This window comes from Felis catus, chromosome D1 (genome assembly GCF_018350175.1).
Source record: "Felis catus isolate Fca126 chromosome D1, F.catus_Fca126_mat1.0, whole genome shotgun sequence".
In the NCBI taxonomy this organism is placed as follows: Eukaryota; Metazoa; Chordata; class Mammalia; order Carnivora; family Felidae; genus Felis; species Felis catus.
This window is the reverse complement of record NC_058377.1, coordinates 76,380,650-76,405,795: the sequence shown is the minus strand read 5'-3', so window position 1 is coordinate 76,405,795 and position 25,146 is coordinate 76,380,650. Positions and strand designations below refer to the sequence as shown.

The 25,146-nt window shown below is 38.4% G+C and overlaps 1 protein-coding gene across 5 annotated transcripts in view; it reads right to left on the bottom strand.

Moving 5' to 3' along the window:
• NELL1 (neural EGFL like 1) overlaps window positions 1-25,146 on the bottom strand; it is an 883,212-nt gene that overhangs the window by 684,500 nt on the left and 173,566 nt on the right. For all 5 annotated transcript variants that reach the window (XM_003993068.5, XM_003993069.5, XM_045039061.1 and 2 more), the window contains 2 exons: window positions 4,181-4,253; window positions 3,482-3,564 (listed from right to left, as the gene is read on the bottom strand). In XM_003993068.5, coding sequence (XP_003993117.2) covers window positions 3,482-3,564; window positions 4,181-4,253 — 156 coding nt within the window. The remainder of the gene's footprint in view (window positions 1-3,481; window positions 3,565-4,180; window positions 4,254-25,146) is intronic.

Genomic DNA, 25,146 nt, shown 5'->3' with positions numbered 1-25,146 from the left:
CTTAGGGAAAATGACAGAAGACAGCTTCCCTGTACCTTCTCTACCTGGAAAAAGGTTAATCCTGCCAGAAAGCCAGAATTTTTTAAGAGGGCTCTTACGTACCCTGACATATTACCTGAAAGTGCATACAAGCTGCTCCCATGATATGGTCCGTATTCAGCAAGGTCGTGGTCATTCTCAAGCACCACCCCCCCCACCACCACCAATGAAAAAAGAAAGAGCAAGTCCTCTGGGGCAGACCACTGGGCAGACCCCTGGTCTGATCTGGTGTCTGCATCTTTTTGATGTGATTATGGTTACCAACTCCTGTCCAGCTTGTGCACTGGGCTTCCTCTCTGGTAGGATTCCATGGCTTCTACTAGCACACAAGCGTAAAGACTTTCTGCTTTCCAAGACCTCCTGGCACCTACCTCTAGACCAGGACCCCAACATCAACTTGTGGCTTTTGCCAGGCTTAGTGACGCCAAGCCACTGGGCAAGGTGTACATTTTCTTAAGGGCCATCTTCCCCTCATGGCTGCCTATTTCTATCTAGGTTTAATAATACAAAATGAACAGCTACAACTTACTGAATGCCTATTGTGTGCCATACACAAAAGCAGGCCTTCAAATCTCACTTGCCTGGACTCATGGGATCATTACAAAATCAAAAATAATGGTCACCATTTTACCTACAGGGAACCAGCAACTGGAGAAAGGTCAATGAGCCCCCAAGCGCCCACCTTGATGGCTACATAGGATGCAGGGAACAGGGTCTGCCCATGCTGGGATGTCTTAAAGGAAACTCCTACATGAAGATGCGACCCCAAAGGCCTGTATCCTCAGTTTAAGAGTAAACAAAAAGGAGACAAGGTTTCCACGAGGCACAGAAAGAAGACCTTCCTGTTCAGACATTGGCACAGGCAAGAGGGAAAGATCTTCTGTGAGAATTCTTCAAGAATTATTTGATGAGAGTTCACCTGGCCCATCCTAGGTTTGCAGTTTGATTCTGAGCAGACTTTAAGATCTGAAAACCTTTAAGGAGATCATGTAATGTAAGGTGGCCCTGGATGGTCCTGGCACACACCAGGACTCAAAATGTCACGGATTCCCAGGGAAAGCAATCAACTATAACCAAAAGAGTGAGTTCAGGGGCTTTGTTCTTGCCCTGACCTTCCCCCTCCAAAAGCTACTATAAGCTCTATGTGCATGTTTCACTGCCAAGTTACCATCTGAGCACACATTCCTCTCTTCCACTTGCCCATTGTTCTCACTGATCCCTCCATCCCCAAACTCCCTCTCTCCATTAGTCATTCCTTCTTTATATCTTGTTTCTCTTTCCAGTCCTCCCTTCTCCAACTGCATCAGTTATGATGCAGCTTTCAGAATTTGAGTTTGAATCCCAGTTCTGCCATCCGTTGTCTTGGGGAAAGTCATAGAACATTCCTGGAACTCAGTCTTCTCATCTGGAAAGGGGGCTAATAAATCAATCCCAGTTCACAGGACTGTTGTGAGGTTTAAAGTGACAGGGAACATAAAACATTTAAGCATTATATCTAACACATAGCAAATACTCAATAAATATTACCTAGTACGACTGATTTTCCAGCTTCTTCCAAATCAGGGGTTGACAAATTAGGGCCCATGAACTAAACCTGGCCCACCCTTCCTTTTCATATGGCCTGCGAGCTAAGAATGATTTTTACATTTTTCAATGGTTGCATTTTAAGTGATTAAACAAGTATATACATAATATTTTCTATTTTGCCTCTTGGCCTGAAAAGCCTAAAATCAACTAGCTAACCCTTTACAGAAAAAGTTTACCAGCTCTCCTCTTATTGATTATTACACATTCCAAAATTCTGCAGTGAAAATGGAAGTCCTTGGTTTTCTAATTATAATTCTATTCATGGTTTGGAAGAAACAGACTTATAAATCTTCCAAAGTGCCAGAGGCGGGGTTTAGAAGGTGGGTGAAACCATTTTCTGCTTGCAATTGCCCACAATTAGGTATCTCCAGCCTCACAAACGCCCATTTTACATAATACTGTTTGGAGGTCAGAGCTCAATGTGGCTCCTAGATAACATATGGCTAAAAAGAGAAAAATGACATCCCCTGCAAAAGGAAAGAACAAGAAAGAAAGGGGCATCATTGAAGCTGGGAAACCACAATCACCTGAGACTGAGTGGCGTATTTCTCATTCCAAAAATTTGGTGGCAAGCTAAAATATAATTAATGCTATTGTGATCAAGCTGCTCCAGACGATATAAAATACAAGCCTCTATATACCACAAGCTGGGAAGGCAAATAATTGGCTGCAATTCGCATTTCCACTGTATGCTGAAGTGAAAAGTGCATGTTTCAGCTCTCAAGTCCCAGGTTCTCTTATGAAAGTGTTCTGTCTCTCCTTTCCAGACAAAAGGGGACTTAGCCAAAAACCTAGTTTGAAAGAGAAACCTGATCTTCAGCAGCACAACCATCGGGTCCAAAACACAGCCCTACCCACCCGGCCCTAACACTTACCTACCCACCAGTTTTTGGGTTTTTTTTCCCCTGTGCCATGGTTGATGGCTGGGAGCAGTCATAGCCACTGGTGCAACAAGATTAATGTATCATTTTCACGGTTATTAAAATTCTTCCTTTTGCAGAGCACAATAATGTCTCTTAAGCCCAGCCTAATTCTTTCTTCACCCTAGGCCAGGACTTAGGTCCACGACTGATTGGTATCATAACAACGGCACTAGCCACATTTTCTATTTATTCAGGGTCTTTCTCCACAAGGCTCAGGGCTTTTCATTATGAGTCTAAACGTTATACATTAAAGCCCATAATAATTTACATTTTTGTGTCCGCCACTCAATATGAACAGCTTCTGGGAGAGAAATAATGTCTTGCTCATTATTGCCTCCTTTGTGCCTGACGCAGTACCTGGCAAATAACAGATCCTTGAAAGATGCCTGTGAAGTGGATGATCCATTGCAAACATTCACAATTATAAAACCGAATGTGTGAGAAGGCAAACTTTGCCTCCTCCACTATTTAACTCAGGACCAGTCCCGAAATGAATCACATCTTAGAAATGTGATATAACACCTTCTGGTGACAATCATCTGTTGCTAACAATGGCTCTTTTGCCCCTTCTGATTATTGGCAATTATTCTGACATCTAAAATGCATTAGCTTATGAGCAGCAGTACCTCTGACCATATATCATCTCAGTGTTACTAGTTTGATGGCCAGCACGCAAATTCCTTTTCCTCTCCCAGGGCCTCTTTCTTGCAAACATTCTTCAAGTAAACATCTTGATGCAGCCTAATAGTATCAAAGAACTAAACGGTTATGTTCACTATAGGTAGCCTTATTTCAAGTAAGAATAAACCATTTCCACAGTAACATACTGCAAATGCCAAGGCTAAAAATGTTTCCATTATAGCTTATCACTGGAAATTCCATATAGGATGGAAAAAGAAATGAAACATCACAAGTGAAATTTAGATACCTACTTTTGCAGTCATCTTGGCCAAAAGCTCTTGCAAATCCATTATTCCTTGCACCAGGCTTAAGAAATCACTGCAAGTTGGACAAGCTCAATAGAGAAAATATAAGAAATGTTGATAAAGTGCTAATACAATAAAGAAATTTTTACAACAGTAGTTACTTGGCTATGTCCAAGGCTTTTTGCTTTTCTGGTTAAGTATTACATTGCAACTGGAGTGAAATCACCCAGGATTTCAGGTCTACATCTTTTCCTTTTATTAACAAGAAGAAAGAAAGGAACTGGAAAAAAGAACTGTAACTGAAAAGGCAATGGGAAATTTTTAAATTGGAATTAAGTCCTCATTTTTACTGAGATACGACTGAAAAAATGTGAATTGTTGTAAAAGTGGAGAAAGTAAACTCACATCTAAGCCAAGCTATTTAAATCATTGTTTACTATAAATACTAGCATATTAAACCTATCTTCCTCTATCTACAGAACCCCAACTGCTAATGTACTTTTTCTTACCTTCAAATGGTAATCCTATCAACACATAAGCTTTTTTAAAACTTCAAAGACACAGAACTATATAATATAGACAATAACTTACCTCCCTATTCCCACTACCTCAGAAGTCAACATTTTTTACACTTTGTGTGACATGTTTATTATCAGTGAGTTATATAATATTAAAAATTCATAAATGCTTCAAGCTGCTACTTACTGCGATTTAGGTTCGGACATTGAGTTATGTATCCATTTGGCATAAAGATGATTTTCCCATCTTGGATGATTCCCTTGATAACAGAAGAGAGAGGTGGTGATCAAGATTATAGTTACCAGTTCCAATGGCCGCTGTGCAGTCATATGCACATGATTTTTTACAACACTGCTATCTTCATTCAAAAGGTAAGTCTCCCTTAGTCCACAATGAACTACTACTCCAAACCATCCTCCTCCAGACATCTTGGAAACTACATTCATCTTGAGAAAGCTGTCATTAGTTGCCACAAGTTGTTGCTAATGACATTACAACACTAAGGATCTACCAGTGACTGTTCTTAAACTATTAGACAAGGGGACCTGGGTGGCCCAGTCAGTTAAGCATCCAACTCTTGATTTTGGCTCAGGTCATGATCTCGTGGTCCATGGGATCCAGCCTCAGGTCAGGCTCCGCACTGACAACACTGGGCTTGCTTGGGATTCTTTCTCTCCCTCTCTCTCTCTGCCCCTCCCTCATTCACTCTATCAAAATAAATAAGACATTAAAAAAAAAAAAAAAACTATTGAACCAAAAAGGCACTGATGCAATAAAAATTCCTCCAAAACCTTAGTCATTCTGGAACATTAAATTTTGCTGACTTAGAGGATTTTTTTAAGCAGCAGTGAACAATAGAAACATATTAGACTAAAAATTTAACTGATTCATTTAATCAAGGAAAGAAAATTAGACATGGAGAGAATTGCTTAACAATATTTGTTCTCTGCTGATTATTATGATTTTTTGTTGGTGAGCCTTAAAACTTACTCAACATCTCACTGTAAAAAGTGGCCTTTTAATTCTCTAACTTAGTCAGGAAGAACAGCCCTGATTTAAGAAAGTCATTGGGGTTGCCATCTTGCAATGTAAATACTGACTTGGCCTTTGGATTTTTTTAAGTCGAATATCAAGATTCTGGTTTTAGGGATTTTTTTTTCTTCCTGAGTTGATGGAAGAAATGTTACAGAACAGATGAAAGATGTGAGACCTAGTTCAGAATACTGAGATTAATCCATAAATAAAATAAAGGCCTAAGATCATGCCACAAGTCTTTGGAGGGGGTTTACATTTATCTGTTCATCTTCTAAGCAGAAAGTCATTAGCAAATGCTGTTTTCTGCATACTATTTCAAGGTAAATTATGAATGGGAAACATTAACAGAAATAACAGGATCATAGGACCTCTCCCTCAGAATTGGATACATTTACTAACTGCTTCCTCTTCGAGGATGATGGAGTATTTGTGATTACAAGAGGAGACAACCACCCCACGGGTAGAAGTCCCTGCCACCAGGTCCTCAATATGAATTCATAGTCTCTAGCAGGAGGATTCCAGAGAGCAATTGATAGAGCACCATGGAAGTCAATCAGCTTCTTGCTGGTACAAAACTGCTCAGTTTCTCAAAGCAAGCTAATGCCTCTAAGTACCCAGGATACTTTTCAAAAACATTTGAAAAATATGAGAAAAGCATGGGATTGGAAGTCAGGAGACCTGGGCTCCAATTCTGGATTCATCTCGAGCTGAGTGAACTTGAAACAGTAAGTCAACCGCCTTCTCTGAGTTTCAGTTGCTTCATCTGGAAAAAAAGCCTGGATGCAAAAACTAAAGATCCTTCCAACATTCAAGTTCTTAGTCCGTGAAACAGGCATTCAAACTGAAATTGTCACAATTTAGTTTCTATGCTTTCACTACCTTTCAAGTTAAACAAAAAATTAGAAAAGCTATAAATTTCCACCAAAGACCATTACAGAGAATGCAGCGACACATTAGACAACATCTGTCTGATCTGAATAGGTTGAATATGGATAAATTCATAGTAATCAACTATCCAGGTATGCTCAGGATTTACAGCTTCCAGGACACAAGACTTCCAGGGCTACAACAGACTCCTGGGCACACGGGGACAATTGATCACCCTACGAGACATGAAAGTGAAGAAAGCACAAGTACCAGGAAGGATCAGGACCATCTATTACCTATTCATCAGAAAAGCCTACAACATTCATGGAAATGGCACTGAGAAACCTACGGCATGCTTGTCACAGTATTAATTGCCTTTCTAAGAACCAATGGAAAATACATTTGAAAAGGATATCCCTCCACTCACTCTGTAGCAACATAACTTAGAACGTACATCAGTTTTCCTTTTCCTACTTTTTTAAAGTGAATACTGACTTTAGTTACACTGTAAATTACAAATGGCCTCCCCCACGCCTTCCTTCTGCCTGCCTCCATCATCACTTCTGCCTTTCTACTTTTAACCTGAACCACACAGGGGTGTTACACAGATCATTAGGTCAAGGTCAATGGTGTTGACTTGATCGCAAACAGAAATAAGAGCTGAGGACTTCTCAATGCCCATTAACACCAAAACTCAAAGCACTTGGTGTTTTTTTCTAAGGAAAGGCAATCAGGGTCAGCCCAATAGTGGCATGAACACTTCTTCTTGCCAAATAAATCAAGATGGAAATGTGATTTATTTGAATGGATGTAATTCTATGCTAGACTAAAAGAAGGATGGCAATACACTATACAATACCAACTGTAACCCAAAGAAGTCTGAGCATGTATGTGTGTGTGTGTATGAGTGTGTGAGTGAGTGTGTGTGTGTGTGTGTGTGTGTGTGTGTGTGTGTGTGTATCCATCCTAGCACCATCCCCAGAACAAGCACCAGAAGGTCTTGGGCATTAAGGTGCCATATGAACTCTTCCATACCTGGATGTTTGTCAATAAAAGCAGCATTTGCTAAGCATGGGGTTTTCTTCAGAGAATGAGAAGAGTTTCATAAAGTATAAGCCTCTATAGAAGCTCAGTCTTATCTCTCACAGAAAAGTCATCTATGAGGATTTCTATAGATAACATGCCTTCAAGTGCTGCAACTTCTCCCAAAGATGAAATAAGAATAAGCAGAATTTCTATTAGTTCTTATTTAACTTTAAATGTATTTACACGTAACTGAAAAAAGGCAACTCTAGTAGGGCATGTATTAGCTGACCTCACTTGATCTCATTTTTTCAGACCTATGCTGTGTTTCACGTCTGTCATGGCAGTGTTTCTCAAACTTTGAGTGTCTTAACAATCACCTTGAGTAAACACCTTGAGTTTGAGTAATAACCTTGCGTTTAACATTCAGACTCCTGGGTTACCCCTGAAATTCTGTTTCAGTAGGATTGGAGGGGACCCTGGAACCTTGATTGTTAAAAGCTACCCAAGATGATTCTGATGAAAAGTCAAAAGGCCCCACTTTGAAAAACCCTGCTCTTTTGTCAGTCATTTGTAGGTTTTCTTTGGGGGGGGGGGAGGGGCAAGGAGCAAGAGGGTTTACTCATTAAAAGATCACAGTGGTGAAAACAGCATCCACATCCTAATATATGAATAAAACCTCAGTGATTTGGAATCGAATACCAGTCAACAGAATTATTAGATTATAGACACCACAAAGGCAAAATCATATTTTCATCTCTAGGTCCCCTTGTACTCCCTGTTGCAGTATATTTCACATAGCAGGCTCAAAAAACACTTTAAAAGCATCAAATTCCTAAAACCTATTAATTATATAATATTGAACAATATTTTCAGAGCTGGTACACCTGTAAATTATCTTGTAGGGTATCAGTTTTTTAAACTAGGGATACGAGGGTGCCTGGGTGGCTCAGTTAAGCATCAGACTTTGGCATAGGTCATGATCTGTTTGTGAGTTAGAGCCCCACATGGGGCTCTCTGCTGTCAGCACAGATCCTGTTTCAGATCCTCTGTCTCCCCATCTCTCTGGCCCTTCCCTATTCACATTCTTTATCTCAAAAATAAATAATAAACAATTGGGGTGCATATTAGAATTTTAGAGATTAGGGAGAACATCATATAAATTTTGAAAAAGCTTCTGAGGTGACTTTGATACACCCAATGAGGACTCCTGATCCAGGGCCATATCACCTGGTCATTTGACCTATGAAAAACCTAAGGCTTTGACACTAAATAGCTTTCCTAAAGGACACCTTAATCCTAGGCCATTAACTACAGGCCTACTAACTCCATTACCAGTGCTAAACCATTCCAACATGGATTAAGGAGAAAATAGATCATTTGAGAAAGTCTCATAGTTACATGAGCTAACAAGATGTTTTTACACAAGGTCCTGTTATCAAAATGAGGTTCTACCTTAATTGCTTTAATGGATACTTAATCAACTGCACATAAATTATTTGCATTAGATGTAACAGTTTGCTGAAATAATTTTTTAGTGCTGGCAAACAGAGATCCTTTTAGGTAGCCAGTATCTTCCTCTGCAATCTTATTTACACTATTAATTTGCTAAACAATCCGTTTTTTCATCGGTCTTGCAATGTTAAACTTCAGCCAAGCTGAGAGTCTAAATAAATCCCTAAGATGCAAAGCCCAAATCAATAAACTTTCACTCTTAGTACCGATGGAAAGAGGAAAAGTGGATAATTTTTTTTCTTTGTTGAAACCACCTGTTGCCACCCTCTACCTCCTGTACTCAGCTCACCATGCACTGCAAAATAAACTTGCACCAGGTAGGTTGTACATTATGAGTTTTTGTTTCGGGAATGAATGCCCATCATTTCCATTGTTCCAGGAACACTTCTCATTTCACAGGAAGAAATCTACGAAGATGCAATAAACATTAGAAAAAATTATACCATTAGGACCCTCTTCTGTATGGAATAACTAAGATTAGGCAAACCCTTCTAACATTCAGAGCTTTCTGATAGAAATATAAGCAGCTTTGCCACCAAACAAATGCTAATTCTTTTTTAAAGCTCTTATTTCCCTGCAGATCTCTGTTTACATTGAAGAAAATGGTTCTCTTTTTGTATGCTAAAACATTGAAACAAATTGCTTTGAAAAGGAAAGGGGGTGGGGAGAGTTCCTGCTGGGCATGTAAATATATGGATGAAGATGTGTTCTGTTTATAAACTGGCAAGGACCCAAGCTTTGGCAACAGGCTGACAAAAAGTAAGACCTGAGAAACTCACAAGGAAGATTTTCAAAATGCAACCAATTATGTATTTCTGCCCTGAAGACAGTTAATAAAATATTCCAGCTTGCATAAAAGCCAAGAAAGACACTTGTCGACTTTCATTACGATCAATAAAAACTGTCAGCTCATTAGCATATCATTAGCTGTCCTGCTGTTTCCAAAGTCTTAATACACAGAAATATTAATCTACAAATGTATAAGATTCCCCAGCTCTGTGACTTTGACTTTCTGCATGAAAGGAAAAATAAAAATTAGAGAGGGAGGAATCCAATATAGCTTCTTTTCCTCTGTGCCTATAAACATATGTTTACCATCTGTGGAATTATGGGAACCAGCTGAGGTAAGAAACAACAGCTGTGGCATTAAAAAAAAATTGTAATCAATTTCACTTCCCACTGACAGCTCAGCTGTTAAGGAGACAGTGATGTCCAGGTAAGGGAAAGGTTTCAAAGCCAAATGCAAGGGACAGAGAGAGAGAGAGAGAGAGAGAAAGAAAGAGACAGAGTGAGTCTTGGCCTCAGTGAATGGCCTTGGGATGGAAATAATGTAAGAACACCCAAACCACTGAAACATCCTGTAGCTCACTGTGAGTCACCTAAACTTGTTCTTTCTTTTCCCTCTGAATAATAACAGCATAATCAGCTCAGAACTGATCAAAAGGAAATGGAGTGGTAGTCAACCATCTCAATAATGAAAATCTTTGACAATCAGAAGATTCAGAGAAGCCTGTCACTACCAATCACCTATTTTCTCCGATGGATGCTATCCTGAAAGGAAGAAATCCCCACCCTGTGTTCTGGATCTCTGATGGAAATCACCTCATGCTAAAGGCTCCTGGGCCAGGCACCAAGTGTGATTTCCTCCCCCTCTTTTTCAGCAGGAGCACTTTTACTGCACTATCCACAAGGATCCACCAGCACCCAGAAATTAGGTTTGACAAAGGAGGAGATTTTGCTTTTACTTTGCCTATGAAGCAACATATTAATATTTAAAACAGAGAATGATGTTATTTTAGCCTAAAAATACATCTATATGTATTTAACCTAAAAATACAATACTAAGCGTATTTAGTTCTGGAGCAATAAAGCAGGTGTGGTTCTTGGACCCAGGAGGCAGCTTTTACAAGATAAATATTAATTAGAAGCCTGAAGATAGCCTCACTTAAAGGATGCCTGCCTCTTTTACAGAAAGGGAGATTTCTGCAGCAGTGGATTGATCAAGATAATGTTTCTATAAAGAGACACTGACATGTTACCCTTACCGGTGCCATCTCACCAAAGGATGGCCAGAAGCACTGACTGACAGATAAAATTCTACGGGGGAGAGGAGTTTTGAAAAGTTCCTTCGAAAAAGCCATTTGATGAGGCTACTTTGTTGGACAACAAGGAGAATCACATTGCTCCCTAATGAGAGGATCAGGGTGGAACTGGCAAACCCCTTCTGGTGCTTCTCACTGGTACCTTTGGGCTGGAACTCCAGAAAAAGACAACAGGGTGTGTCTTCTCCATGGGACGCTGAGAAGTGAAATGCGTTCACCATCTAACAGTTACTAGAATGGGGTAAGTAAGCCTAAAAAATAGATGTTGAATGAATGAATGAATGAATGAGTGAGCATAAGCTCGACGGGGGGGGGGGGGGGAAGGCTAAGTTTAAATCCCATTTCTATCACTCACAAACTATGTAAGACTGACAAGTTGCTCAACGCCCAAGTCCCATTGTCTCATCTATACAGTTCGGATAATAGCTACCTCATTAGGATGCTCTGCAGATGAAATGTAATTAACAGAGAGAATATATGTAGGGCAGACAAGAGAGAGAATGCAGGAAGCATTCAATAACTGTCTACTCTTCCACCACCTACAACCCACCTCTGCAGCAAAATGATTCAGTCTATGAACACTCCTTGTGTTTTTTGCCTGTATCAGGTAGCTGGGCTCTTAAGCACAAGGTTCCTGACAGCTACAAGGCAACACTCAGCAAGCTTACCACTCTCTCTCTCTCTTACTTAATTACCAGCTCCTAACTGAAACCGAAGTCCCTCAAAGGCAGAAAAAGTGCCAATCACTTCTACAATGTAGTGTTGACGTTAAGCACACAGCGAGTATTAAATGTGTAACCAAGAAAGGGGGAGGATGCGTGTTGTAACCCACTAAGCGTTAAGTGCTTTTAATATGTATTCTTATATAATCTGCATTACTTTTGTGAGAGAAAACTTGGCCACTCTGCCAGGAATATGACAGATTTGTAGTCTGTGCTTCAGAGTATGTTGTCTGCCAACCACATACCTTGTACTATTCTCTATTTTTTTTTTAATCTTTATTTTTGAAAGAGAGACAGAGTGTGAGCAGGGGAGGAGCAGAGAGAGAGGGAGACACAGAATCCGAAGCAGGCTCCAGGCCCCAAGCTGTCAGCACAGAGCCCGACACAGGGCTCAAACTCACGAACCATAAGATCATGACCTGAGCCCAAGTTGGATGCTCAACCGAATGAGCCACCCAGGAGCCCCAACCTTGTCCTATTCTAAGCACTTGCTGAATAACACAGACCCAGTTCTCACTCTGGTAAAGCTTACCATCTAGAGTGTGTCACTAATAAACACCCACATGAGTTATATCCAGGACCAACTACGTAATTGGCAGAGCCCTTTGTTCAAAATTTATTGAAATGTTAAAGACAGCAACAGCAGAGAATGAAGCCCATCACGGGCCTTCTAAGTTTAGCACCCCATGGGACTGCACAGGTCAACTGCCCATGAAGTCAGCCCTGCCTGTACTTGAGACCACACTAAAAGTGATGAAGGCAGTGGAGGCAGTGTCGTGGGAAAGCGTGTGATAGTGGTAGAATGATTTCAAACGGATTCATCTCCCAGTACCCACATTTTTCTTTCTGCAGCTCACAATGGTTAATTTCAATGGTCTTATCTTCAAGTCCAGTGATGCTCCAGCCTGCCCAAATCTTTCTTCTAGTCAATTTCGCATTTCAGTTGTACTTCTTAGCTGCAGACTATCTGTCTGGCTCCTTTTTATAATTCCTGTCTCTTCATGGATATTCTCATGTATTCATACCTAATTTTCCTAACTTCTTAGTTCTTCATGTCTGTTTTCCTTTATAGCTCCTTAAGCCCATTTAGTATGGTGGTTTTAAAATCTTATCTAGTAAGTCCACTGTCTAGGCTTGCACAGAGTTGGTTTTTGTCTATTTCATTCCTGTGAATGGCAATACCTTGTGATTTTATTTAAACACTGGCCATTTGAATACTATAGTGACTTGAGATCTAGAAAGAGAATTCTCTCCCTTCTCCAGGGATTCCTGGGTTTTGGTTTTGTTTTATTATTGAATGCTCTAGCAGTGCATTTGTTAAAGGCCTTTCCCAATTTTTTTTTTTAAAGAGACTATATTCCTTATCTTGCCTGGTCCTGAGCTTGTGTTCATATAGTTTTTAGACTGACTTCCTTGAATGCTAGAAGGAGAAGGGGGGGGGGTGCAGAGTAGCAAAGGGAGAGGAGTGAAGGTGGAGACAGGGAGAGAGGGAGGGAGGGAGAGAGAGACGTAGGGAGAGAGGAAAGGAGAGAGGGAGGGAGAGAGGGAGATGGAGAAAGGGAGGGAAATAGAAGGAGGAAGGGAAAGAGATACTGGATGCCTTCTCCTTTAATACTTAGACATGCTTGCACTAATCCTGGAGATCAGCCCAAAGACCCAGCTTAGAGAGTCTGAGCCTTTTCTGAACATGTATTTGGCTTTGGACAATGCATATGCACTTTCTATGCACAGGTGCTGTTCAATACCATGATTTCCCAAAGACTCTCTCTCCTTAGCATTTCATCCTGGCTTTATGTGGTCTATTATGTGTCAACAGCACTTCTTTCCTGAAGCAGCTGCAAATTATTTGTTACATTTGCAATATTTTCAGGCAACACCTGCCACTTTCCTGACCCAGAAGAGTTCTTAGACAAGTGTCTCATACCAGTACTTCAGGTAGTTCCATACAGAATGGATATACCTCATGATATGTAAATAAGGTCTCCGCTCCCTCCAGAATCAGAGACCACTGTCCCACACTGAGAACACAGACCGACAATGAGATGCCACTGAGCTATGACCAGTATGAGGCAAGGATAAAAAGATATCACAAAGCTTTCCTACTACTTTAATGTTGCATTTATTCTTGATTGAGAATTTATTTAGTTTGCTTTAAACCTTTGACTATTTTCCTAAATTTTAACAAAATTGGTTCTGACAATTCCTGCTTATTTTTTGTTTCTACAGAGGGACAGAGGCTCAGAGCTAGCTGCCTACAATGCCATTTTGCAATCATCCAGCTACCTATGTTAATTGTTGAACATATATTACAGTTTGTGATCATTCTAGAGACCAAGGTAAAACTCTAATGTAGACCATCATCAACACATGTTACTATGTCTCTGTAATAATATATTGAAGTGTTCCCGGACTTGGGAACCAGTGCTGTCCTTCATTTCAGACCCAAGTCCCGAAGGAAAGTGTAGCTTCACCAAGAAATAACTAACTACAGAACAAGAAAGAGCATTAAATGTGAGTCAGTTTAGAACTGAGACATCTGGACAAATTTCCGTGGATTCTTAGAAACATGGAAAATAAGGGAATGTGGAAAAATCATGCATGTATGCATGTATATATTCAGATGTGTGTGTATATAGGTATATATACTTATATGTATATGTATGTGTGTGTGTGTATTGACTTTAAAGATTTATTTTTGAGAGAGAGCACACACATGCACACAAGAGGGGTAGGGGCAGAGAGATAGGGGGAGAGAGAGAATCTCAAGGAGGTTCCACGCTGTCAGCACAGGGCTCTATTTCAAAAGCGGTGAGATTATGACCTGAGATAAAATCAAGAGTGGGTGCTTAACTGACTGAGCCACCCAGGAACCCTGTGACATGTTTTTTTTTTTTCTTTTAGTATCTAGGACATACAAAAGAGTTGAAAGCAAAATAAAGCTAATGCCTGCAAATGTAGCACCCACCTTAAGAAATGAAAGATCACTATAGTTGAAGTCTTCTGAGTGTCCATCCTTGATTTTTCTATTCCTTCCTCTCAGAAGTAAACTTGTAAATTTAGTGCTTATTCCCATGTATTTATTTTTTTACATATGTGAATGTAGAAATAAGCAATAAATTGAAATGTCTTGCATTTTTAAATTACTTAATACTATAATTTTCTCCTGCTACTTTAATTTCAATGATTTTGGTGTTTATTTATAGGATTCTACCATTTATTTAAACATCATCCCACTGATTGAAAACTTTTTCTCCTAATTTTTTTACATTAAAAAAGCTCCTGTGAGGACCGTACATCATATCTTCTTGGCTACACGTCAAACTTTCTTCAATGTGTATAGAAGTTGGGGTCATGTGTCATAAGATATGCATGCCTTTAATTTTATACAAAAACTCCCAAACCGCCCTCCTTAGTGGCTCAACCAATTCAAGTTTCCACCACCGTGGCTCAATTAACCTCTCCCACACTTAGCATCATCCTATTTTTGTTTTCATTTTTGCCAGGCTGAGGGGTAAGAAATGGTATTTCATGGTGTTTTTAGTTTGCATTTCCAAGATAACTACTGAAATTGCATTTCTTTTAATAAATTCATTGGCTATTCACATGTTTCCACTTTGGGAAACTGCCTTTTTATACCTTTTGCCTGATTTCTTATTGATTTATGAGCATCTTACTGATTTTAACACTTCTCTACTGGATATGCTCTACTAATTGATCTGGTTGCCCAGGTCATCTTTGAGAAACATATTCAACTTGTTTTATATATTAAATTTGTCAATAGTATCTTTAACGGCTTTATACTTATTATTGCTTCTTTCCCACCCCGTGATCATGAATATATGCTCCCATATTGTCTTCTAAAACTTGCAAAGTTCACACTTAGGTATTTTGTTTAATGCTTATTTATTTGGGGGTGGGGGCATGAGGAAGGGAGGGAGAGAGGAAGAGAGTGAGGGAGAGGGAGAGAGAGGGAGAGAGAGGGAGAGAGAGAGAGGGAGAGAGAGAGAGAGGAAGAGGGAGAGAGAGAGAGAGAGGAAGAGGTAGAGAGGGAGGAGGAGGCAGGGAGGGAGGGAGGGAGGAGGAGGGAGGGAGGGAGGGAGGAGGAGGGAGGGAGGGAGGGAGGAGGAGGGAGGGAGGGAGGGAGGGAGGAGGAGGGAGGGAGGGGGGAGAGGGAGAGAGACAGAGAGAGACAGAGAGAGAGAGAGAGAACAGGCACTGGTACCTAGTGGAGGGGGGCAGGGGAGGGAGGGAGATAGAATTCCAAGCAGGCTCTGAGCTATCAATGCAGAGCCCAACTTGGGACGTGATGCCATCAACCATGAGATCATGACCTGAACTGAAATCAAGAGTTGGATGGTCAACAGAGTCACCCAGGTGCAACACATTTATGTATTTAATTGTAATTGATTTTGGTGTATGGTTTCCAAATATATTAAAGCTTTTCCTGACAATACACACCAAAATCAATTACATCAATTAGTATATACATGAAATATTTAAAGCAGTGATTTTCATAACCATTTATTTATGAATACATCCCTTCCTCATAGATCAGGAATGCCAATTCAGTTATGTATCAAGTTGCCACAAATAAAAAGTCCCTTTCTGGCCTCTCCAGGCTATTCTCTTGATTCATGTGCCAATTCTTACATGGATATCAAACTGTTGATTGCTATAAGCTTATAATAAGATCTGAAAGCCATTCCTTTTACTTCTTCAGAAATATTATTGGTCTTTATTCTTCCATATTATTTTTAAAATCAGCTTGCAGATTTTATCAGAAAATAAAATCCTTTGGGGAATTTATTATAAGTTCATCCAATTGAGAAATCAATTTGGGTAGAATTGCCATTTTTAAGCCTTCTCCAAGCACCTGTCCTCATTTAGGTCTTCTCTAATGATTTTTAATAAAATTTTATATTTTTTTCCATAATCATTATACATATATTTTTATCCTTAAGCACTTTATAAATTTTTTGATCTTATAAATGAAATATTCTATTTAACTGCATTTTGTTGATGCTACTTTTTTCAGCAATGCAATTGATTCTCTCTCTGGTTTTTATATCCAGCACTGTTTCAGAACAATCTCGGTAACTAATAATTTGTGAATTCTATTTTCTATGCAAACCATTATATAATTTCTCACTATTTTTTTTTTACTAACCCTTGTGTTTTGAGGGGCGCATGGGGACATTTTGGGGGTTGGGATTTGTTTTTCTGCCAGAAGGACCTACACTATCATGTTGAAAATAAATTATGGTAATAAAGATTCTTGTAAGACTCCAGATTATAACAGGAATTCTCTTAATATTTAAACTATAAGAACAATCGTTTTTGTATGTTTGCTTTATGCACACTTTCAGTTTAATGAAGTTTCCTTCGATTCCTATTTTGCTAAGAATTTATCATGAGTCAGTACTGAATTGTATCTACTGCTTTTTCTGCCTCTGGAGATAACCATAGATTTTTCTGTTTAATGTGACTTGTATTAGTCGATGTATTGATAAAAGTAGTTTAGCATTGTTGAAATCACTAACTTGGTCTCACACACATCCAGACACACACAGCTAGATTTGGATTGCTAATTTACGTTATTTTTTTTTTTTTTTAGAATTTTTAATCTAATCTGTGTTCAAAAGTACATTGTATTATAAAACTCCATTTTTTTTAAATTTGAGAGAGAGAGAGAGAGAGAGAGAGAGAGAGAGAATGCATGAGAGCTGGGGAGAGGGACAGATGGAGATAGACAATCTTAAGCAGGCTCGAGGCTCAACGTGGAGCCTGATGCAGAACTTGATCCCATGACCCTGGGGTCACAACTTGAGCAGAAATCAAGAGTTGAATGCTCAACTATCTTCATAAATGAGATGGGAGATATTTTCATTTATTCTCTTCTCCATAAGAATTTATACAAGATAGGAATCATTTCCTTGGATGTGATAAAACTCCCCTGTAAAACTGTCTGAAGCCAGTGGTTGTTTGGTGGAGAGACATGGTAAATCGTGAAAATCGGTCACAATCCTTTGCTCTTTACCAGACTGCTACCCTGTGCAATGGTAATTTGTAGTATTTCCCATCAAAAGATGGAATCTATTTCCCATATCCTTGAGTCTGGCCTTAAAACTTGCTTTGGCCAATATAATGCAACAAAATACAATGTGCAAGTTTTCAGCCTTGGCTTCCAAAGACCCTGCATATTTCTACTCCAGCTCTGGAAACCCTCATCAGCTGACTTATAAAGAAGATCAGACTAGAATGCTGAAAATAAGAGATCACATGAAGGAGAGATGTGCCATCCCAGCTAAGTCCATTCCAGTATAGCCAGTCCCCAGAAAACCAGAAGGTGCTCAAACTGCATGAGTGAACCCTCAGAATACAAGAATCAGTCATCTCAGCCCAACCCAAAGCACCAATGCACAAAATTGTGAGCTAAATACTTGCTGTTTCAAGCCACTAAGCTTTGAATAAACTTGCTTTGCAATGAAAGCTAATACAGATTTTGTATCATGAATTCCTTAGAATACTTTATTGATTCTAAGACCGTTTCATTTCCAAAGTCCATTTTGATAATTTATAGTTTCAGGAAATTGCCCATTTTTCTCTAATTTTCCATTTTATTATATAAAATCAATGATTAATTACTGTTTTAGTATTTGCAGTATTTTGTTTTTTTAATGCTTTCTCTCATTTTTTCTTGCTCAAACTCCCAGATTTGTCTTTTCAAATGATCAAATTGTGTTTTTCCAGACCTTGTCTATTGTATCCTACTCCTTATTTTCATTTCTATTCTTATATGTTTATTTTTTCATGTCTTCTTTCTTTTATTTATTTATTTCCATTTGCTAACATCTCAAGTTGGATACTTTATTCATCGATTTTTCTGCCTTTTTGGCCTTTGTAGGATAGAACTAATTGGATAGTTTCTATTTTACTCTCTTACATATTTGGGGGGGGGGCTTGCAAATTTTAACTACATCAAACTTTCTCTTTGTAGTTATTTTATAACTTATTTAAGAAATATTTTTCCTACATCAAGGCCATAAAGATATTTTTTCTATCCTGTCTTTTTAGGCTTTACTGGTTTACCTTTCAGATTTACATCTATAATCCCCCAGAGTTGATTTTGCATGTAGTGGGAAATAGAGTCCAGGATTAGTATTTCCCCATAGGGATATTCAGTTGACCTAACACCCTGTAGTGAGAACACCATCCTTCCAGAGTATTCTGTAATGCTGCAATGTATATTTAAGTTACATATCAGGTGTATGCATCTTTAAAATTGTTTATTATGCGGTAACTTTGGGTGCCTTGAAGTTTGATCATGCCAGAGCATTCTACAGCTCCTTTTTCTTTCATTTGGCCTCTTTTTTTTTTTTTTTTAGGCATTTCACTACCAACATTTATGAATCCCTTTTTTTTCCTTCATTTTCACAGTTTTTGTTTAAAGTTACATAGAAGATTACTTTATTCTTGCATCTTCTCAGTTGTTTCTACCTCACATTTGCCCTTTTCCTTTCCTACGTTCAAGGATCTTTTTGCGGCCTTCATCCAGTTTTAGTCTAGTGATAGACCTTGCTAGGGTAGATGCCCACGTGGACACTGTGCCACCTGCCTTCTCTTGCTGTACTCATTCAATGGAGATGACATATTTCTCCCTGTAAACCTGGACTACTTTGCCAGTTTGCTGACCTTTACAGTGTCCTCACACAACCTGTGTTTCATCATCCTTTTCGGGTGGGCATGAATCAAATGTTGTACTTCTGTCTCAGTTCTTTGGAAGGAAAGGAAGACCATCTTTGTGGGAATTTGGGAATGTGCATTGAAATGCCTTTTATGGTCCTTGCTCCGGTCAGAAGTCAGAAAGGGACTGAACTTCCTTTTGGCCACTGGTGCTCCAGCAATGGCCATAAAAGCAAAAAATAAATCTTTATTTTGTATTGTTTCAATATAAACAATATACATCGGGATTGGAGTTTTATGAATCCAATATAGTACTCAGACTTTTACCCAGTAAGTGTAAATCACTTAATTTGTTAGTAAATATTATGCACTGGAATTATATCTAGTTTATATTAAAACTTTTTTCTCTTCTTGCCTTATTCTGGGTTGAACTTTATTTGGTAAAGCTTATTTATTTAATTTGAGAGAGAGAGAGAGACAGAGAGAGAGAGAGAGAGAGACAGAGAGAGAGAGAGAGAGAGAGAAAACACACATGAAAGGGGCAGAGAGAGAGGGAGAGAGAATCCCAAGCAGGCTCTCCCACTGCCAGTAGGGGTAGAATTCACAAACCATGACATCATGACCTGAGCCAAAACCAATGGTTGCTTGCTTTACCAACTGAGCCACCCAGGTGCCTCAGGGTTGATAGAACTTTTTACAAATATCTCTTTCTCAAATACTTAAATGTGAGGGCACCTGGGTGGCCCAGTTGGTTAAGCATCGGACTTCAGCTCAGGTCATGATCTCACAGGCCATGAATTCGAACCCTGTGCCTGTTAGGTTCTGTGCTGACAGTTCAAAGCCTAGAGCCTGCTTCAGATTCTGTGTGTGTGTCTCTCTCTCTCCACCCCTCCCCCCCCCCCACAGTCTCTCTGTGTCTCTGAAAAAATGAATAAACCTTAAAAAAATTTTTTTAATCTGGAAGTAATATTTTTATTTTGGTGTTGGTGAATTTTTAACATGTGAACTTAATTTAATATAGTTAGCCAATTTCTCTATTCATTTTCTAAATACAGGCCTTATAGTACTTTAAAATCAGATAGCCCAGCATTTTGTCTTGTAATATTTTTATTTTTTCCAAAATTGGGCATTATTATTTAATCAAGTAATGATTAAGGTTTGTGTATACTCCCCATTTGTTCACCAATTCCCCCTTGTATTTTGTATGTCTTTTCTTTTGCAAAGTTTCTTTAACGAGCACCTGTTGGCCATAAAACAGTTTTATTTATCTATAAGTTCTTATCTCATGCTCATTCTCAAATGAGAATTAAGCTGGATATATGCTACTACATTTGGGAGTGATTTTCTTTGAAAACTTTGAAAAAAAATTCTTTCTATTTCACTGTCTTTTGCTGTTACTGATTAAAAGCCAGCTGTTCCATCTGTTATTCTTCTGTGGAAAATTTACCTTTTAGGAGCTATTGTTAGTATCTTTTCTGTGTCTTTGGGGGGTTCTACTATTCCAGTAATATGTCTAAGTGTGGCTATCTTGCTTGTGTAATAGATTAAAATGGTCCAAACTTCTTCCCTTCCTCACATCCATATCCTTGCAACAATATACAGAATAGTCCTTCAAGAGATGGACTATGAGGGGCGCCTGGGTGGCGCAGTCGGTTAAGCGTCCGACTTCAGCCAGGTCACGATCTCGCGGTCCGTGAGTTCGAGCCCCGCGTCGGGCTCTGGGCTGATGGCTCAGAGCCTGGAGCCTGTTTCCGATTCTGTGTCTCCCTCTCTCTCTGCCCCTCCCCCGTTCATGCTCTGTCTCTCTCTGTCCCAAAAATAAATAAACGTTGAAGAAAAAAAAAATTAAAAAAAAAAAAGAGATGGACTATGAGTTTGGCTCTTGGTTATGACTTGCTCTGGGCAATAAAATATTAGCCACTGTGTAAGGCAAGCCGAGCCTTGAAAAGTACTAATAAGCTCAGGCTTGCTGTCTTCTTACACTTGGACTCTTAAGACTGTCATGTGGATAAGCCCCTAGACCACTAGAGAATGAGAGACCATATGGAGAAGAACTGAGGTACACTAGTCAACAGCCAGCCTACAACCAGAGATGTCAAGAGGTCATCTTAGATCATCCTGCCCCCTGCTGATCTGCCAAATGACCACAGACATGTGAGAGCCCAATAGATAATAGCATAGCCAGGCCAGACCAGAAAAATCATCTAATCACACAAAGAACTGTTATGTAGCAGAGTCTGGGTGGCTTAGCTGGTTAAGCATCAGACTTTGGCTAGTAATCTCTAATGAGATTATGAGATGAGACTTTGGCCTGTGAGTTCAAGCCCTGCATAGGGCTCTGTGCTGACAGCTCAGAGCCTGGAGCCTGCTTCAGATTCTGTGTCTCCCTCTCTCTCTGCCCCTCCCCTGCTCATATTCTGTCTCTCTCTCTCTCAAAAATAAAAAATAAAAAAATAAGAATTGTGATCTAAAGAAAAAACTCAGAAGCTTAAAAAATAGCTCAGTTTCTTGATAGACAACAATAGCTAATATATACTTTGATTACATTATAGTTGCTATAATCAGAATTAGTGTTTTATCAATTTTAGAGAATTCTTAGCCATCATACTTCTAATGGAGCCCATAACCCCTTCTATTATCTTCTGGATTTTTCAAATATATATATGTATGAATATAAACACACTAAACATATATGTAACATTTTTTTTCTATTTCTTCTCTACATTTTAAGCTTTTTTCTATTTCCCTCTCTTTAGCTTCCCACTATTAAGGTAATTACTTTGACAATATTTTCTACTCTACAAATGCTCTCCCGACCTGTGTCTAATTTACTGTTTAGTGGGTTGAGGTTTTTTCTTTTACTTCAATACCTATATTTTTCTTTTATGGAACTTCTTTTTGGTTCAGATCTCCCTCATATTTATACTCTCTAGTCATCACAATTGGTTATTTTGTTGCATTAAACATTTTAAAACATCAGGATTTTCAAAATTTCTTTTCTTGTAATTTCAATTTCTGCAGCCCTTTGAGGGCTAATTCAAAGTTTGTTACTCCTTCTAACTCTCACTCATAAGGACTTAAAATTCTATTTGCATGATCTTAATCTGTGGGAATCCTGTGAGGTCTGCATAAAAGGAAAACTTCTCCAAAGATAATTTGTATTTTCTTCATCCAGAATCCCAAGGTTCCCAATCCAGGAATGCTTTAAGACAGTTTCTTGAACTTCATGGGCAAAATAAATCCAAATTTCCAGGCTGCATGATAGCAGGGCTATGGTTTCAAATTCTCATTACAGAACTGTGTGAAACTGAGGTGGAGAAAGACTAGTTACTGGATTGCTTCCTGTGGCTAAGTAGTAGACGCTTCTGTCCACCCTTGGCTAGAGATGTAGTCTTCTAAATTGTGGCTTGGTTTTAGAAGTTTCTGCTCCATCTTCCAATCTTGCATGAGATCTAGGACATTCTTCCCATCCTGCACAGACTGTTGAAATTTAAAGCTCTAACTGGGACTTCCACACATCGTTGTAGCATTGCAAAATAGTATGGCCACTTTGGAAAATGCAATGGCATTTTCTTACCAAGTTAAACATACGCTTCATAAACAGCCTAGCAATCCCAATGATACATACCCGAAAGAAAACTTGTGTTCATACAAACACCTATGTGCAAGCATTTTTAGTGGCTTTATACGTAAATGGCCAAAACTCATAATTTGAATGTCTAGTAATTGAGGAATGGATAAACAAACTGTAGTACCCCCTTAGTACAGAATTAGAGTACCATAAAAAAGAATCATTGATGCATATAACATGGGTGAACCTCAACATACATACATATATATATGATTTCATTTATAGAATATTCTGGGAAAGGCAAAACCATAGGGCCAGACAATAGATCAGTGGTTACTAGCCATTCAGGATTAGAAGAGATGAATCAAAAGTGTTACAAAGGAATTTGGGGAGGTTATGGTATTGTCCTTTATCTTGACTATGATGGTGGGTATGTGACTCTATCAATTTTCTAAAACTCAAAACTGCACATTGGAAGGAATGACTTATGCTTTATGTAAATTATACCTTCAATTTTAAAGGAAAAGAAAATCCCAGGACCAAATGGGTTCATCGGTGAATTCTACCAAACACTTAAGTATAATTTAACACCAATCCTTCTCAAACTCTTCCAAATTTGAGTCTTCCCCAAATTTACCAACTAATTTAAGAGGGCCAGCATTATCCTATACCAAAATCAGGGAAGAATACTACAAGAAAACTACAGGCCAATAACCCTGATGAATATAGATATAAAAATATATTAACAAGCTGAATTCATGACACATTAAAGAATCATACATCATGATCAAGCAGATTTATCCCTAGAATGCAAAAAATGGTTCATCGTATGCTAATCAATAAATGTGACTCACCCTAATAGAATGAGATTTAAAAAATCATATCATCTCATAGATGCAGAAAAAGAATTGACAAAATACAACCTCCCTTCATAATAAAAAGACTCAGAAAATTGAGCATAGAATATTCCACCAAAAAACTTTTAGCACTAATCAATGAAGTCAGTAAAGCTGCAGGTTACAAAATCAACATACAAAAATCAGTTGCATTTCCATACACTAACAATGAAATATCTGAAAAATAAAAGAATCTTATTCACAACAGCATCAACAACAGTGTAATATTTAGGAAATTAACCAGAAGGTGAAAAATCTGTACACTGAAAACTATAAGACTTTGATTAAAAAAAAGAAAAAGAAAAAAACTGAAGTAGTCACAAATGTAAAGATATCCATATTCATGAATTGGAAGAATACTGTTTAAATTTCCATACTACCAAAACCCTTTTACAGACTCAGTGCAATCCCTATCAAAATCTGACTGGAACTTTCAAACAAAAAAGAAAAAATTTGTTTCAAACTACAAAAGGCCTAAGAGCCAAAGCAATCAATCCTAAGAAAGAAGAACAAAGCTAAATGCATCACATTTCCTGATTTCAAACTACATTAGACCCTTTATCAACACAGGGGTTAGTAACTTCTGACTCCCCCAATACTTAACTACTAATAGCCTACTGTTGACTACAGTCCTACCAATAACATAAACAACACATATTTTGTAAGCTTTATGTATTATATACTGTGTTCCTACAATAAAGCTAAAGAAAAATGTTAAAATCCTGAGAAAAAATAGACTTACAGTACTGTACTGCATTTATTGAAAAACATCCCTGTGTAAGTAGGCATGTGTAGTTCAAACCCCTTCTGTTCAAGAGTCAAATGTAGACTACAAAGGTCTAGTAATCAAAGAAGTATGATACTGGCAAAAAAAAAAAAATAGACCAAAGGAACAGGATCAAGAGTTCAAAAATAAACCGCTGCGCATATAATCAACTACTCCTTGACAAATAAGGGAAGAATGGTCTCTTCAACAAATGGTTTTGGGAAAACTGGATAACCGCATTAAGAACAAATTGGATTCCTGTATTACCACTCACAAAAAAATTAAAACAGATTAAAGACTTAAACGCAAGATCTGAAACCATAAAACTCCTAGAAGAAAACAGGGGAAAAGCTCCTTGGCACTGGTCTTGGCAATTATTTTTTGGATAGGACACCAAAAGCATAAGCTATGAAAGCAAAAATTAATAAGTGGATCTACAAACAAAAAGCTTCTACACAGCAAAGGAAACAATCAACAAAATTAAAAGGCATCCTATGGGATGGGAGTAAACATTTGCAAATCAGCAATCTGATAAGAAGTTAATAACCAAAACATATTTAAAAACTCATATGACACAACAGCAAATAAACAAATAAAAGCTGATTATAAAAGGGCAGAGGAACTCAATAGTCATCTTTCCAAAGATGTGCAAACGGTCAATACGTGCATGAGGTGCTCAACAACACTAATCATCTGGCTATCATCAGAAAGACAAAAAATAACAAGTGTGAATAAAAAGGAACCCTTGTACATGGTGGAAATATAAACTAGTATAGCTATGGAAATTCCTCATAAAGTTAAAAATAAAACAACCATACCATCCAGCAATCCCACATCTGGGTGTATATTGAGTATATAGCCAAAAGAAATTAAAGCACTTCCTCAAAGAGGTATTTTCACCCCTATATTCATTGCCACAATACAACAGATAAAACATAAAAAAATTTAAGTATAGGTCAACAGATGAATGGC